The 15,026-nt window shown below is 43.1% G+C and overlaps 1 protein-coding gene across 1 annotated transcript in view; it reads left to right on the top strand.

The window, feature by feature from the left end:
* The window catches only part of RYR3 (ryanodine receptor 3), a 535,021-nt gene that overhangs the window by 494,236 nt on the left and 25,759 nt on the right, over nucleotides 1-15,026 (top strand). Inside the window, 8 exon segments of the mRNA XM_058738297.1 lie at nucleotides 3,252-3,325; nucleotides 3,570-3,587; nucleotides 4,022-4,102; nucleotides 4,609-4,697; nucleotides 5,897-6,025; nucleotides 9,127-9,231; nucleotides 10,976-11,057; nucleotides 11,711-13,038. Of these exon segments, the coding sequence (XP_058594280.1) occupies nucleotides 3,252-3,325; nucleotides 3,570-3,587; nucleotides 4,022-4,102; nucleotides 4,609-4,697; nucleotides 5,897-6,025; nucleotides 9,127-9,231; nucleotides 10,976-11,057; nucleotides 11,711-13,038 (1,906 nt within the window).

Here is a 15,026-nt window from a genome sequence, read left to right on the forward strand (position 1 = left end):
CACCTATAGCGTTTTTTTTCTGTTCAGAAGAAAGAAGAATGGGGTGAGGAGGAGCACAAAATAGAATAGTTTGTCAAGGAATTGTTGAGGAAAGACCTACCTGCCTTAGAAAGCTAAAAGGATGGGGATTGTTCCTCCAGTCTGTAAGATTACGTTCAAAGAGCATACAGAAGGGAAAATGTAATCTCCATTGCACACACACACACACCTCATTCGGTTTTTTAATTACCTTTACCTCCTTTTTGGGGGTATGTTGTTTTTCTCAGAGCTGAGTGTTTCGCCTAAACATAAATCCTCATAAAAGTCAATCCAGAAAAGAATGAAAAAGAGGAGGAATACCTCACTAGGACTCTAATGCTGTGTTTTCATTAGACCCATTAGGCACTTTGTTAATCTTCATCCTTAACAGTTCTTGGAGCCTGAGTAAGTATGGGGTGGGTACATATTTTGACAGATCCGTTTCGACAGAGGGACATCCTAACCCAGGAATGTTTTGCCATAGCCTAAAAACCAAAGCATTAAACTTCGCACTTTTATTACCATGTGTGTAAGCATCACCTCATGGCTGACCCCCTGACGAATGAACAATGTGTAGCCAAAGGTCATAAGGTTACCATACTTGCTCATTTTGGAAACAAGCTAGCAATCTTTCCAAGAAAAGTGTCAGTTTATCCTCTAAGATTCATATGTACTGTGAATAGTCTACAACTCGTTCTGAAAGAAATCAAGGTTGGGACATCTGGTGGCTCAGTTGATTAAGCGTCCAAGTCTTGGCTTAGGCTCAGGCCATGAACTTACAATTAGTGAGTTCAAGCCCCACATCAGGCTCTGCATTGATGGTGTGGAGCCTGCTTGAAATTCTCCCTCTCCCTCTCCACCTCCCTCTCTTTCTCTCTCTACCTCCCTCTTTCTCTCTCCCTCCCTCCCTCTCTCTCTCCCTCTCTGCCCCTCCCCAACTCGTTCTCTCACGTGCTCTCAGAATAAATAGGTAAGCTTTAAAAAAACAGAAAGAAGGATGCCTGGGTGGCTCATTGTTTAAGACTCCGACTTCAGCTCAGGTCATGATCTCATGGTTTGTAGGTTTGATCCCCCCTCACATCAGACTGTGCTGACAGCTCAGAGCCTAGAGCCTGCTTCGAATTCTGTGTCTCCCTCTCTCTCTCTGCCCCTCCCCTGTTAACTTTCTGTCTCTTTCTTTCTCCCTCTCTCAAAAATTAACAAACATTAAAAATTTTAAATAAAAAAAAAGAAAGCAAAGTTATAATTATCTAGCTCATTTTCCTCTAATTAATATTCTTAAAAATAGAGCATCAGGCTTTGCACTTAAAAATTTGCAGGATGGACATTCTTTTGGTGGAGTTCATAATTTTGCTAATCTTCTTTGATGGAGTAAATATCGCACCCAGGGGTTGTAGGGAGCATATTTGAGCTGCAGTACAATCCCTTATACTGAGCTCCATTTTTTCCCCACCAATAACCAACCCATTTATTACCTCTCTCAGGAAAAGAAAATGTGATAGTGTCCGACCTGACCCACTCAGTGTAAAATAGTACATGTGGACTCAGAGATGGCAAAAATCAAGGCAGTCCAATTCCATATTGCCCATGAAATTCTCAATTAAATTTCTGAGTGTTCTCTTAGTAGTCTGTAATACTTCCTATTACTAAACTCATTTATAATGATGGCTTGGAGAGACAAGTGACATACCTTTAGAAGCCAACTGAGTTCTCACAGAAGTTTTAGGATATTTTTATGCTTTTCTACTGATGATAAAAATAATATGTATTTGTAAAATATTGAAACAGAGAAGTTAAAACATTTGAAGTGGGTGGCGTGGAACACTGTAAGGGTCAGAAATGTCTCCAGATTGTCTGCTGAATCAGAACTGCTGCTTTAAAGCAGCTATGTCCAAAGGCCCTGTTTCCCTTGACAGCAAAACCCAAATAGAAGGATGGTTTTATGTTATTGAGAAGACCCTGTTTACAGCAGGATCTGAGAAAAACCAACAATATGGCAGTAGGAATTTTCACTGTTTTCTCTTTATTTATTTATTTTTTTAACGTTTATTTATTTTTGAGACAGAGAGAGACAGAGCATGAACGGGGGAGGGGCAGAGAGAGAGGGGGACACAGAATTGGAAGCAGGCTCCAGGCTCTGAGCCATCAGCCCAGAGCCCGACGCGGGGCTCGAACTCGCGGACCGCGAGATCGTGACCTGAGCTGAAGTCGGACACTTAACCGACTGAGCCACCCAGGCACCCCACTGTTTTCTCTTTAAAATGTATCTAAGTTGCAGAAGATCTGTGGCTCCCTAAAAGGGGGAAGAAATGCTGGATTTTTCCCTAATGTCTTTCCAATCCAACGGTCATTTCCTTTGCCCAGTGGTAAAAGGAAGGCAAAGTTTTGTGGACTCTTAAAGGACTCAGCCACAAGCTACCCTAACAGCTAGATTTTTGTGAGACCTTATATGATGTTCTGTAAAGTCTTTCAGAGTCGGAAAGGAGCTAGAGCCTGTCACAGAACTAGAATGAGTCCCAATTGGAAATAATATGATTATACATTGTCCTCTTTATCAAGTTCTGTGGTGGTGCTCGTGGCTCCTGGCTAAGTAGGATTTGGTGGTGGCTGTGACTGAGAAATTTGGAGAAAGTGTGGGAACAAGAAAAAAAAAAGGGCCAGCTTATTACAGGTTCAGGAATACTACGGACACCGTTGCCCCCCGAAAGCTTCATCCAGCTACTGTTGGCTTCTGAATGATGCAACAATTCTAAAAGGGTGTGACCCTTTGAAATCTGAAATTTGTAGCCTTTTCCATCAATGTTCATTCTGAGCACTAAAAACTACAGTTCCTTGTGATTCTCAGAATAGGTAAATGCAGGAGGTGAGCATTAATTAGTGCAATTTAAAGTCAACTTTCTTTTGGGAGCTCTTAGAAGCAGATTATTCCAACTCTACTTGAGAAACCTTTCTAAATTTTCACCCGTAAGAAAGGGCTCAAACTGGACAAACAAGGGCAGTTGTAACTCTTTCTGACCATTCTCCGTGCATGTCTGTGAGCTGTGGGCGTCCTTGGACAACACCGCTTGGCACAAATCCAGGGAACTGTCACCCTTTCAACCACACTGTAATGTGTTAGGCCATTGATGGTAATATAATGACAAGATTCTTAGTCAATAGGTACAAGTGACGTTAGAAATCCATTTTCCCGGCGTGCGTAGCCCTGAACCTTGTTTCCTCTTGTCTGTTACAAGTGTCCTTGATTTGAATGCATTTGAGAGGCAGAATAAAGCTGAAGGCCTGGGGATGGTTACTGAGGAAGGAACACGTAAGTAACTAATGAATGTGAAGGCCATTCTCTTCCTGATTTCTTCGTTAACTATTTCTGGTTAGAGCCCCTGCTCGGTGCATCTAAACGTGCAAGGGTGTGCTCACTTTCAGCACAATATTTCCACCGGTAGCTTTGATAAAGGCTGGATGTGTCCATAGAGCCAATCTTAACTAGACACAGTTTATCATGGTCCTTATGATTTTTCTTACTTTTCATTCTTCTGTTTTTCTCTTATCCCCAGTCATTGTCCGTGAGCGTGGTAAGTCTGAGTTTCTGGCCCAAGTTGTGTACCATGTATGTGAGTCCCCAGGGACCTTACTTAGTTGCTGCAGTGCGGACACATTTTAGGCTTGGTGGTTGCATGTGAAGCTTAACTCAGCAGTTCAATGCCTAATTAAGGAACTGTCTTCCATCTGTAAAGCATGGGTGTGGACTGTGAACCGTTACTGCCCTTAGCCTAGCTGTTTTCCTCACAAATGCATGGGGGGTGGGGGGCTGAACATTTTAGCTTTGTTGGTCATTGCATTTTGCAGCCTCAGCTCCAGGTTAATCGGGTTTTTCCCCCCTGCAGTTAAAGTTCCCTTTCTGAACTGTTCTGACACAGGCCCTGTATCAATTTTGCTGCTGTTTTGCATCGGAAAGTGTTCTGTGTTGAGAAGCCAAACAAATGCTCACCAGTATTCTGTTTTCAAGGTGAAAAAGTACTCCAGAATGACGAGTTTACACGAGATCTCTTTAGATTCCTGCAGTTACTTTGTGAAGGACATAACAGTGGTAAGTGGAACAGATTGATTTGTCAAAGGAAAACAACATTCAGGTGCCAAATTATGATTCAGCTCAGGATGCCACATTTAATACAACCAGCTGTTGGCTGAAGGACGACAGCTAATCCATTCCTAAAAAAAAAAAAAAAAAAAAAAAAAAAAAAAAAAAAAAAAAAAAAAAAAACAACACCTTATGTAAAAGGAACTTTAACGTCAGGGCTGATGTTATTTAGTGCCACCCAGGCTAAGTTGCTTCCAGAAGCTTCAGATGGTGAATCTAAACACCCTCCCCTTTCTGTCAAGTCCCTCGGGGCTCATTAAGTCCACTTTCTGGCATCACCAGGGTGGGGGGGCTCAGGGCAGAACTCTGTCCTGCAGGACCTGCCAGGACCCAAACAGGATGGCCTTGTGTAAGGCGTTTCACGTAGCACGTCTCTTCTGAGTTCAGCCGAGGGGACTTGCCCAGCTCCCTCGGCATGCTGGGAACAGGCTCTGACCCAGCCCTGGTGTTCTCAGACTTCCAGAACTTCCTGCGGACTCAGATGGGCAACACCACCACTGTCAATGTCATCATCAGTACCGTGGACTACCTCCTGCGTCTGCAGGTGAGTGGGTCTAGGATGGTGGCATGTGGCTCACGTACGTCTCCAGAAGCTGAACACAGTTACCATGGGGTCAGGGAAGGCCCCGCGTACAGTCAAGCCCCAATAAGAAAGGGATTATAATTTATGTCCACACACTTAGGGGAAGTCAAACACCTAAATATGTGTGTTTGAAGACTGAAATAGGGAACTTGGTTAAATATCACATCATCTGTTATAAAATGCTGGTTTACTTCAGTTTTGCCGGTGAAAACCTCACCGCAGTGCCCTAGAGCCACAATGCATGAATGAAAACAGATTTTTTTACTAGGAAACAGAGGTACAGACGAGGGTGGGAATGAGTCTTAAGAAGTCGCTTTGTGCTTAGGAAGTCACTCGGTTCAACTGTTGGAAAGAATTCCAAATAATATCAGGAAAATCTACACAAACATAAAAAGATTCTCTTTTCTCTCTGCTGACTCTTCACCCTGGTTCCACAGCTTACAGTTGTGACCTGGAGCCATCTGTTTAACCTCCGTGTGTTCCAATTTTCTCATCTGTAAAATGGGTAGCACCCATCTCCTAGGATAGTAAAGATGGAGAGGTTAAACGTATGCAGCGAGTCAGAACGATACGTGGCACCTAACAGTGTCAGCTGATGTGTTGCCTCCATTGTGCCCATTTTTTGGATGATAATCAGTATTGCCTTTAATGTATGTTTTTCATTGTGAGTAAGTTGTCCTACATCATGGTCACCAACATCCAGCTGAACACTATCCTCTTTCCTATCTGTTCTTTTTTAAAGGGGTATATGTACATAAAAGACGTTAAGGATGAGATATGTCTGCGCTTTCTCAGAGTCCTGAGTCTCTCTTTTTCTTAATTTTTTTTAATGTGTTATTTATTTTTGAGAGACACAAACAGAGCATGAGTCGGGGAGGGACAGAGAGAGAGGGAGACACAGACTCGGAAGCAGGCTCCCGGGTCTGAGCTGTCAGCACAGAGTCCAATACTGAGCTCAAGCTCATGAACCATGAGATCATGACCTGAGCAGAAGTCGGATGCTTAACTGACTGAGCCACCCAGGTGGCCCGAGTCCTGGGTTTCTATCTCTACAAAGAGGTCATAGAAATGTAGGATTCTCTTGTACTCTTCCTGAACATTGGGTTTAGCATCACGGACTGAAATTTGAGAAATACTAAACTCTACTTGTTTATTCTTAGGAATCAATCAGTGATTTCTACTGGTATTATTCAGGGAAGGACATCATTGATGAATCTGGACAGCACAACTTTTCCAAAGCTCTGGCAGTCACGAAGCAGATTTTCAATTCTCTTACAGAATACATCCAGGTATGTGCTATAGAATGCATGCCTGAAAACAGAACATTTTTAACATTCCCATGTTCTGTATCCCATACAGAATATTTGGATGCATATATGGACTGTGCATCTGGCCCTAGCACTGACAATATTTATCGACAGATAGGAGCCAGTTGTACGAGAGAACTCCCAACAGCACTACCCTCTATGAGAAGCTGTAGTTAATCTCCCTCTCCATGACCTAGTCATAGCGTTGTCCTACTCTGCATTTATCTAGTTACGTTTTCCTTTCCCTTCTGGACTGAAAACTTGCTGCAGGCAGAAAATTTCTCATTCAATCTAAAATTCTTCATTTCTAGCACAAGCAGCACATCCTTGGTGTTCAGTAAGCATGGAGAATGGAGTGGAGTAATTGATAGAATGAAGGAATAAAGGTATAAATGGGGTTATCCTGAGTCTTTAGATCAAAAACAGAATTTATGACAGCCTACTAGTTTCTCAGAAATTCACTCTGTGGAAAAGGTAACTTAGCAGCACATAAACTCTGTCCAGTGGCAGTCAAGTCTAGAAATGAATTTCAAGTTGAACATTCAGATCTTGCAGTGCTCTTTCTCTGTTTACAACAGCCTGTGGTCATTGCCTACAGTGGTCTAACAACTGTAAAAACAGGGTGTACTCAGGCATAATTTTCTATGATATCAGTAGCCATATCATAGTCCTCTGGGATGTAATACAAGATATATTTTATTTTATTTTATTTTATTTTATTTTATTTTATTTTATTTTTACATTTTTTTTTAACATTTATTTAATTTTGAGACAGAGAGAGGCAGAGCATGAACGGGGGAGGGTCAGAGAGAGGGAGACACAGAATCTGAAACAAGCTCTGGGCTCTGAGCTGTCAGCACAGAGCCCGACGTGGGGCTCGAATTCACGGACCGCAAGATCATGACCTGAGCTGAAGTCGGCCGCTTAACCAACTGAGCCGCCCAGGCGCCCCACAAGATATATTTTAAAAACCATCTCATGAGCCAACCAGCACACTCCAATTATATTTGCTTATTAAACTACATACAGAACTATCAACTTGAAAAGGAATATTTTAAGGGAGAGATCAGCCCTTGTTTTACTCAAGGATTGTAAGAACATGGCGAGAGAAACGTAGAAGCAGGTGACTGATCTGAAGGGTGACAGAATGTGAAATACCTGTGAAGGGCATTGAACAGATTTGACAGGCATTTGATTTGCTCTCTGTGGAACCCATTCTAATCTTCAGAATTTCCCTTGGAGCACTTAACCCAAAAGGGAAAAAAAAAGCTTATTTTTGGTGAATGTAAGTTTCTTACAACAGCTGGTTTTGTTCCAAAAATAATCTAGGGGCTTCTACGGATCAGACACCAAATGCACACAAACAATGATTTTTTCAACAAGCTTAGATGACTTAGGAAGGCAGGCAATATCTCTTGTGCTGCCCTCTCTCCTGGACATTCTGCCAAGGCTTTTCTAGAACTTTAGATGCTACATGTGTTCTTTTTGGAAATTTATTATTGAAGAGTGATTTGGAGATGAGTTAAAGGATAAAAACGAAATAAACTATAAGGAAGAGTGAATAATGAGAAATGAAGGCAGAAAATGACAGAAGAATCTAAGTGTATAAAAAAATGTAAAAAATGATCTCCCTGAAGAGGTGGGGAATAAGATACTGACCTAAGAAACTTTGGAAATGAATACACACTGTAAGACCAAAGGCAAAAGGAACTGTACATGAACACTTTAGTTGCTAAAGTTTTTCTTGTGTTAACAATTCTGTACCCATTCTACATATATAATGGAAGTGAGCAGTCATTAAATGGCAGGGGCAAGGTTTCTCCCTGGTGAATGGAAGGTTACAGATACACAAGAAGTAGCTAGATGACCCCAGTGGAAATGCATTAGAGTTGGCTACATCAGTATGCTAAGTTCATGCTCAACTTAATACTAAAGCAGATAGAAACATTTCTATATATTTTGTATACACAAATACCTGCTGCTCTGGCAGCTGAGAGGGCCTTAAAGTAATGACATCACAGTAGAAGCAAGCACAACTAGCTGGTTTCTAATGGCTTCTAATACCATTCTCCAGTGAGAGGAACCAGGCTTCTTAGAGAAAGGGCTGGTCCAAGTGCTGGGGCAAGAAATCTATCGGATGAGCCTGGAGAATCCTATAGTGCAAGGAAATGCAAAAAAAAAAAAAAAAAAAAAAAAAAAAAAAGATGGTGTTATGTCCAAGGGACACAGGAGCCAACTGAAAGAGCTCCCAGAGCTCCCAGTGGCCAAAACTGGAAAAATTTGAGTGACAAAATAAATAAAGTAGTATTGGATGATAACCCAAAGCAGAAGATGAAGATGTGAAGTCCATATTAATGTGAATAAATGACTAAATATATAAGAAAGAATAGACAAATCTCCCATGTGGAAGAATTCCAAACAGTTTATTTTTTTAAGTGTTGATTCAATAATGTAAAAAGAGGAAAGGTTATTAACGGAAAATGCAAACTGGGAATGAAGTCATCCCTCTATGTTTGGCTTTCAGAAAAGGTAGAGATGATATTCCATCTAAAGTTTACGTTAATGATATGAAGACCCTAAAGGCAGTTGAACATTAGCAATATTATCCACATTTTTTTTTACCTGATAGCTATGCGATCATGCATTTTATGTATAGCTTTGACTGAAAACAGTAGGGCTTGCTTTTCAAATTGTGGAAGCCTGAAGTTCCTCAGAATCCCTCTTAGGCCAAGGGGTAGGTGAGAGGTGGGCAGGACGGGTTTTCAGTCCTGTATCAACCAGAGCATTTAACTCTTAAATCATGTTCTTTGTTGTAATATTTTATTTGAAGAACGCATTCTGAAGCTAACACAAAAATATCTGAAAATCACTGCACTGTGAAATTCCTACTGGTGTTTTGCAGGTCTAGGTTCCTACAATAGGGGGCAAAAAGGAATACCTTGGGAAAATACTGACCCACAAAATAGATGCCTTTTGGAAAGAGCTATCTGCTAATAGAAGCAGGTGTCATATGCGCTTACTAGGGCAAGTTGCAGAGCGGCTCATAATGTTTAAGTGAAATAAGGATGCCCTCCTTTCCATAGGGCCCTTGCATTGGGAACCAACAGAGCCTGGCTCACAGCAGGCTGTGGGATGCAGTGGTCGGCTTCCTGCACGTATTTGCTAATATGCAGATGAAACTCTCTCAGGTACTGTGGCCCTTCCCTGCTGTGTCATTGGTGTGAAATGTGAAATCAGTCCCCACCCCTTGGTATCCCCCCCCACCCCGTGTGGATGTGGCTGCTTGATCAAATGGCTAGAAAAGCCTTGCCGATTAGATCTCACTTTTAAAACTGAGGGCTTCAATGGGAGACAGGAAGGAATGCCTGGGGAGTGGGGAGTGGGGGGTGGGGGGCGGGGGGGAGCCCAGACAGGTTTTGCATGGATGCAGCTTCCTTCCTTGTGTCCCACCAAACTGTCCTTTCATAATTGCCTCAACACTTGCTTTTTATGATGCTAATCCTTTATGCTTCCTCGTCACTGTTTTGTCAATTTATGACAATCTATCAGCCCTGTCTGGGTCTGTCAAATGTCTGCATGTCTCTGTAATTCATACATCCCTTCTCTCTTACCTTGGCTTCCCCTCCCTCCCCGTCTCTGCCTTTCCTTCTCACTCCCCATCTCTCTGGCAAGATGAATCAGAATCGCTCAGAGCATTTATTATGAACAAATAAATGTAGTGTATGTGGTTGTCGATCACTTCTCTCCATGGCAACCCATGAGGGAGAACTTCAGGATATGTTTCAGGCTGATTAGAGTAACATTTGCAGCATTAATTTAAGTAATGTGTATCTAAAATTTTCAAGGCTGTCACATCTGCCTCCTCTCTTCTGGAATGTGCTATTTAACCCTTTCATTTTTCCCCTTTTGACTCTGGCCTTAATGGGAGGAGAGAGCTCTTGGGAGTGCTGCTAATTTGGCAGTAATAGGTCCACTCCTGTCAGCCCAGCCAGGGCAGTGCAGTGCAGAGGCTCTGGAGACGGGAGCCTGGCCCTGCAACCTCCTCACTGGTGACTTTCAGGAAGTCACTCCCCCTTCCTGGTGTTTGGTTCCATCATCTATGAAATGTTGGGAATTAGAACAGATGATGTGAGGTCTCTTCTAGCTCTTAATATTCCACACTTCTGTGATATTCTGTGTATGGCTATGACCCACACCAAAGAGGGGGCAATCCTTCTGATTGAAAGACTAGACAAAGAACTGTGTATTTGGGAGAGAGAGAGTCTGTACAAGAAGTGTGGCCCAGAATGCATTTTTTAATCTCACCCTGAGACTACTCACCTCCTATCTTCCAAGGATTATTTTCCTTCTGTGACATAGAGTTGAAAACAGAGGGGTAACTTGGCAATGCCCCGTCTGCAATGCTGAAGTGAAAACCAAACAGACTAGTATCAAAACCATCCAGAGGAATAGCCTCAATTATATAACATTTTAAGGGACCAGTGGCAGCCAGATCACCACCAATTAGAATCAGGAGACCCTAAATTAATCCAGAAAGAAAGGAGAACCCACTTGGTGTTTATAACCTTGACACCTTAATTGGACTGCAATAGTATTCCCCAAAAGCTCACCTGATAATTCGCCAGTATAAAGAACAACATGCACTCGTAGAGATAACTGATGCCTCTTCAGTGGATTGGGTTGTTCCATAGTTTTGGACAACAAGTGGTGTCTCTGCCACACTGTGCTGATAAAAGGGAAACTAAAAGAGCTCTATTGGATGAGTCCTGCAGCAGTGAGCCTCCCCATTGCTTCAAACAGTGGATGATACGACGTCCACATTCACAATGGACGCAACCTTCACCTAACCTTTCCAGAGCAGGCTCTTGCTCACTGCCCTGTACTTTGCTGAGGGATCAGATAGCTCAGGGGTATCTCCTGTTTCTGTTCTAGGATTCCAATCAGATCGAGCTGCTGAAGGAACTCTTGGATCTCCTTCAGGACATGGTGGTGATGCTTCTGTCCCTCCTGGAAGGTTGGGCTGTTTGGTATAACTAGGCATTCACACAACTGTAATTGGTCTGAGCACTAACCATACTAATCACGCAGATTGTCCTTCTGGCAGGTCATTGATGCCGTATGACGTTGGTTAGAAAGCCAAATTTTCAGAAACAAAAAAAAATGAGTGAGGGGCACATGGTCTGATGGACAGAGCCTGAAACCAACTCATTTTATATCAATAGGAAAGCCAGAATGAACTGGGGAAAACCTCCAAGCTTTGCTCTTCCCTATCCTCTCCCTCTCCCCATTGCTTTTCAGTACATCTGGCTGCCAGTGTGTATGCCAGCCATCTAGTTGGGCACCCTCCTAGGTCTAAGGGGATAAGGGGGCACCACTTATCCCTATGTGTCCCCAATAATCTGATAATGAAACCACTTCCCAGGCCCCAGGCCAGATAAAAGGCACTGGCGTGGCCATCTCCTTCTTCCCTTTGTTTCTTCCCCCTTGGCTCCTAGTGGTGTAGTCTTTATGGCTTGCTGCTCCGTCCTACCCATTTCTAAACCATCACGGTCAGAAAAGAGCCGACTCATTGGACATACAACTCTTCTAGAGGTAGCTACCTGACCAGTTACATGATGACTTGGGTTTATTTATATATTTGTATGTCTTTTTGAACCTGCCTCACAGGGAATGTGGTAAATGGAACTATTGGCAAGCAGATGGTTGACACGCTGGTAGAGTCATCTACCAATGTAGAAATGATCTTGAAATTCTTTGACATGTTCTTGAAACTTAAAGACCTAACCAGCTCAGACACCTTCAAAGAATATGACCCAGATGGTAAAGGGATTATCTCCAAAAAAGAATTCCAGAAGGCCATGGAAGGGCAAAAACAGTACACACAGTCAGAGATCGACTTTCTCCTTTCATGTGCAGAAGCTGATGAGAATGATATGTTTAATTACATTGATTTTGTAGACCGGTTTCATGAGCCGGCCAAGGACATAGGGTTTAATGTGGCAGTGTTATTGACGAATCTCTCCGAACACATGCCAAATGATTCTCGCCTTAAGTGCCTATTGGACCCAGCGGAAAGTGTACTAAATTACTTCGAACCCTACCTAGGACGTATTGAGATCATGGGCGGGGCCAAGAAAATTGAGCGCGTTTATTTTGAGATCAGTGAATCCAGTCGAACCCAGTGGGAGAAGCCCCAAGTGAAGGAATCTAAGCGGCAGTTCATCTTTGATGTGGTCAATGAAGGTGGAGAGCAAGAAAAGATGGAACTGTTTGTGAACTTCTGTGAGGATACCATCTTTGAAATGCAGTTAGCGTCTCAGATCTCTGAATCTGACTCAGCCGAAAGGCCAGAAGAGGAGGAGGAAGATGAAGATTCTTCTTACATGTTAGAAATTGAGGGGGAAGAGGAGGATGACAAGTCTTTTGAGTCTGCCTCTGCATTTGCCATGGCCTGTGCCTCAGTGAAGAAAAACGTTGCCAACTTCCTGAAGAAGGCAACCCTGAAGAACTTCAGGAAGCAGTACAGGAAGGTGAAGAAGATGACCGTGAAGGAGCTGGTGAAGGTGTTCTTCTCTTTCTTCTGGATGTTATTTGTGGGGCTATTCCAGTTGTTCTTCACCATATTGGGAGGAATCTTTCAGATCCTCTGGAGCACAGTGTTTGGAGGGGGCCTAGTGGAAGGGGCAAAGAACATCAGAGTGACCAAGATCCTGGGTGACATGCCTGACCCAACCCAGTTTGGCATCCATGACGATGCCATGGAGGCTGAGCGGGCAGAGGTGACTGAGCCAGGTATTACACCGGAACTAGTCCACTTCGTCAAGGGTGAGAAAGGAGATGCAGATATCATGTCAGATCTCTTTGGATTCCGCTCAAAGAAAGAAGGTGGCTTAAAGCATGGGCCTGAAGTGGGTTTGGGTGATCTCTCTGAGATTATTGGCAAGGATGAACCCCCTACACTAGAGAGTACTGTACAGAAGAAAAGGAGAGCACAGGTAAGCATAAGTTGTTCTGTCCTCTTTATTTACACCCAGAATTAGACTTGCAATCAGCTCTGATACCAATTCCCCAGGAAAACATCGTGCAGATACCAGCTCTCCCATATCCTGATCTTGCAGCTTCCAGGTCTGGGGAAAGCAAGACTCAGATGGTTGTCTCAGGGTCTTGCTGCTGAGTGGTCTTCAGTTGACATTGTAGAGTTCACAGCTGATGGCCTTCCATATCTTTGTTAGAAGGTTAGTTCTCATGGCATACAGGTTTCTTCAGTGAACCGAAAGCATAGAAAACTAGGTGTAGGTTTCCTTCACTATCCAAATCAGAGCGTTCCTGTAAAAACCTTTTGTAAGCGGAAATGGCATAAAGCAAAGAAAAGTTTATCATTTCATAAAAGCAAAAATCCTTTCTGGATTTCTTTCACTTAGCATCAACAAGTACTGATGGAGGTCTTTCATAAAAGTGAAGTATAAAGCAAACGTTCGGATAGTGGGAGAAACCTACAAAGCATAAGGAGAGACCTTTCTTTTGAGGCAATACTTCTGCAGTGTCCCAGAAGGTCCAGATGATATCATATGATTTAACATCATTTTTTTTTTTTCAACGTTTTTTTTTTTTTTTTTTTTTTTTTTTTTTTTTATTTATTTTTGGGACAGAGAGAGACAGAGCATGAACGGGGGAGGGGCAGAGAGAGAGGGAGACACAGAATCGGAAACAGGCTCCAGGCTCCGAGCCATCAGCCCAGAGCCCGATGCGGGGCTCGAACTCACGGACCGCGAGATTGTGACCCGGCTGAAGTCGGACGCTTAACCGACTGCGCCACCCAGGCGCCCCTCATTTTTATTTTTGAGATGCACCCACTATCCAATTTGGACTTTGATCACTTGACTAGATTAAGGGAATAACAGTAATTCAGAGTCCCCTTGGTCATGGAAGGCTCTGGGTGTTCCCCTCCACTGCAGCATCCAACTCACAGCACCATTCTGGCCCTAAAAACAATGTGGAGAGAAGTACAAAGACATCAGAGCCCAAAGACAACATTTATTCATTCATTTCGTTAGTATTTATTAAATAGTTAGTATGTGCTTCTCACTGTTTTGGACTCTGAGGATACAATGGTGAATGAGAAGTGCATCATCCCTATAATTTAGTGGGGAAAAAAGGACATTGTGGAAGTCAGTACAAGCATGAAAAATGTTAGGAAGGAGGAGTGCCAGGTAAAGAAAATGTATAGGGGAAAACTTGCACCTAATTTTGGAGAGTCAGGGATGGAAGCATCAGAGCCATAGGCCTTGGTGCAAAATTATTTACTGTGTTGTGGTCCCTGATGTAGCCCCAGGCCCCAGACAGAGTTTGATACATAATAGAGAACGGGGGAGGGTCAGAGAGAGAGGGAGACACAAAATCCGAAACAGGCTCCAGGCTCTGAGCTGTCAGCACAGAGCCCGATGCGGGGCTTGAACTCACGGACTGCGAGATCATGACCTGAGCTGAAGTTGGACGCTTAACCAACTGAGCCACCCAGGCGCCCCCAAAATTTTTGCTTTAAAACAGCTTAACTTCTAGTGGAAGAAGACAACAAATCAATAAAATAATTATTGCTTGTGACACATGCTGAAAGATAGGAACAAAGTCATGTGTTACAAAGTGAATGTGGGCCCTGGTATGAATAGGATGGCCAAGGGACTTCTGAAAATACATCATCTGAACCAAGTCCTGAAGGGTGACAGGCACAGGAAAGACGAGGGTAGTCATACTTCAGGCAGAGGATATGGCTTGTGTAAAGGCCTTGGTGCAGGGAAGGATTTGGAATGTACCAAGAAAGAAAATGAGGTGCGGGTGCTTGGGTGTAGTAAACAACAAGTCAAGTGGTACAAGACAAGGATGGAGAGAAAGGCCATGATCACATAGGCCTTGCAAGCCTCAGTGAGGAGCTTAAATTTTATTCTAAGTGCAGTGGTCACCATTCAGAGGGATTGTGGTGGTTAAA

The sequence above is a fragment of the Neofelis nebulosa genome, chromosome 7 (genome assembly GCF_028018385.1).
Source record: "Neofelis nebulosa isolate mNeoNeb1 chromosome 7, mNeoNeb1.pri, whole genome shotgun sequence".
NCBI classification, from domain to species: domain Eukaryota; kingdom Metazoa; phylum Chordata; class Mammalia; order Carnivora; family Felidae; genus Neofelis; species Neofelis nebulosa.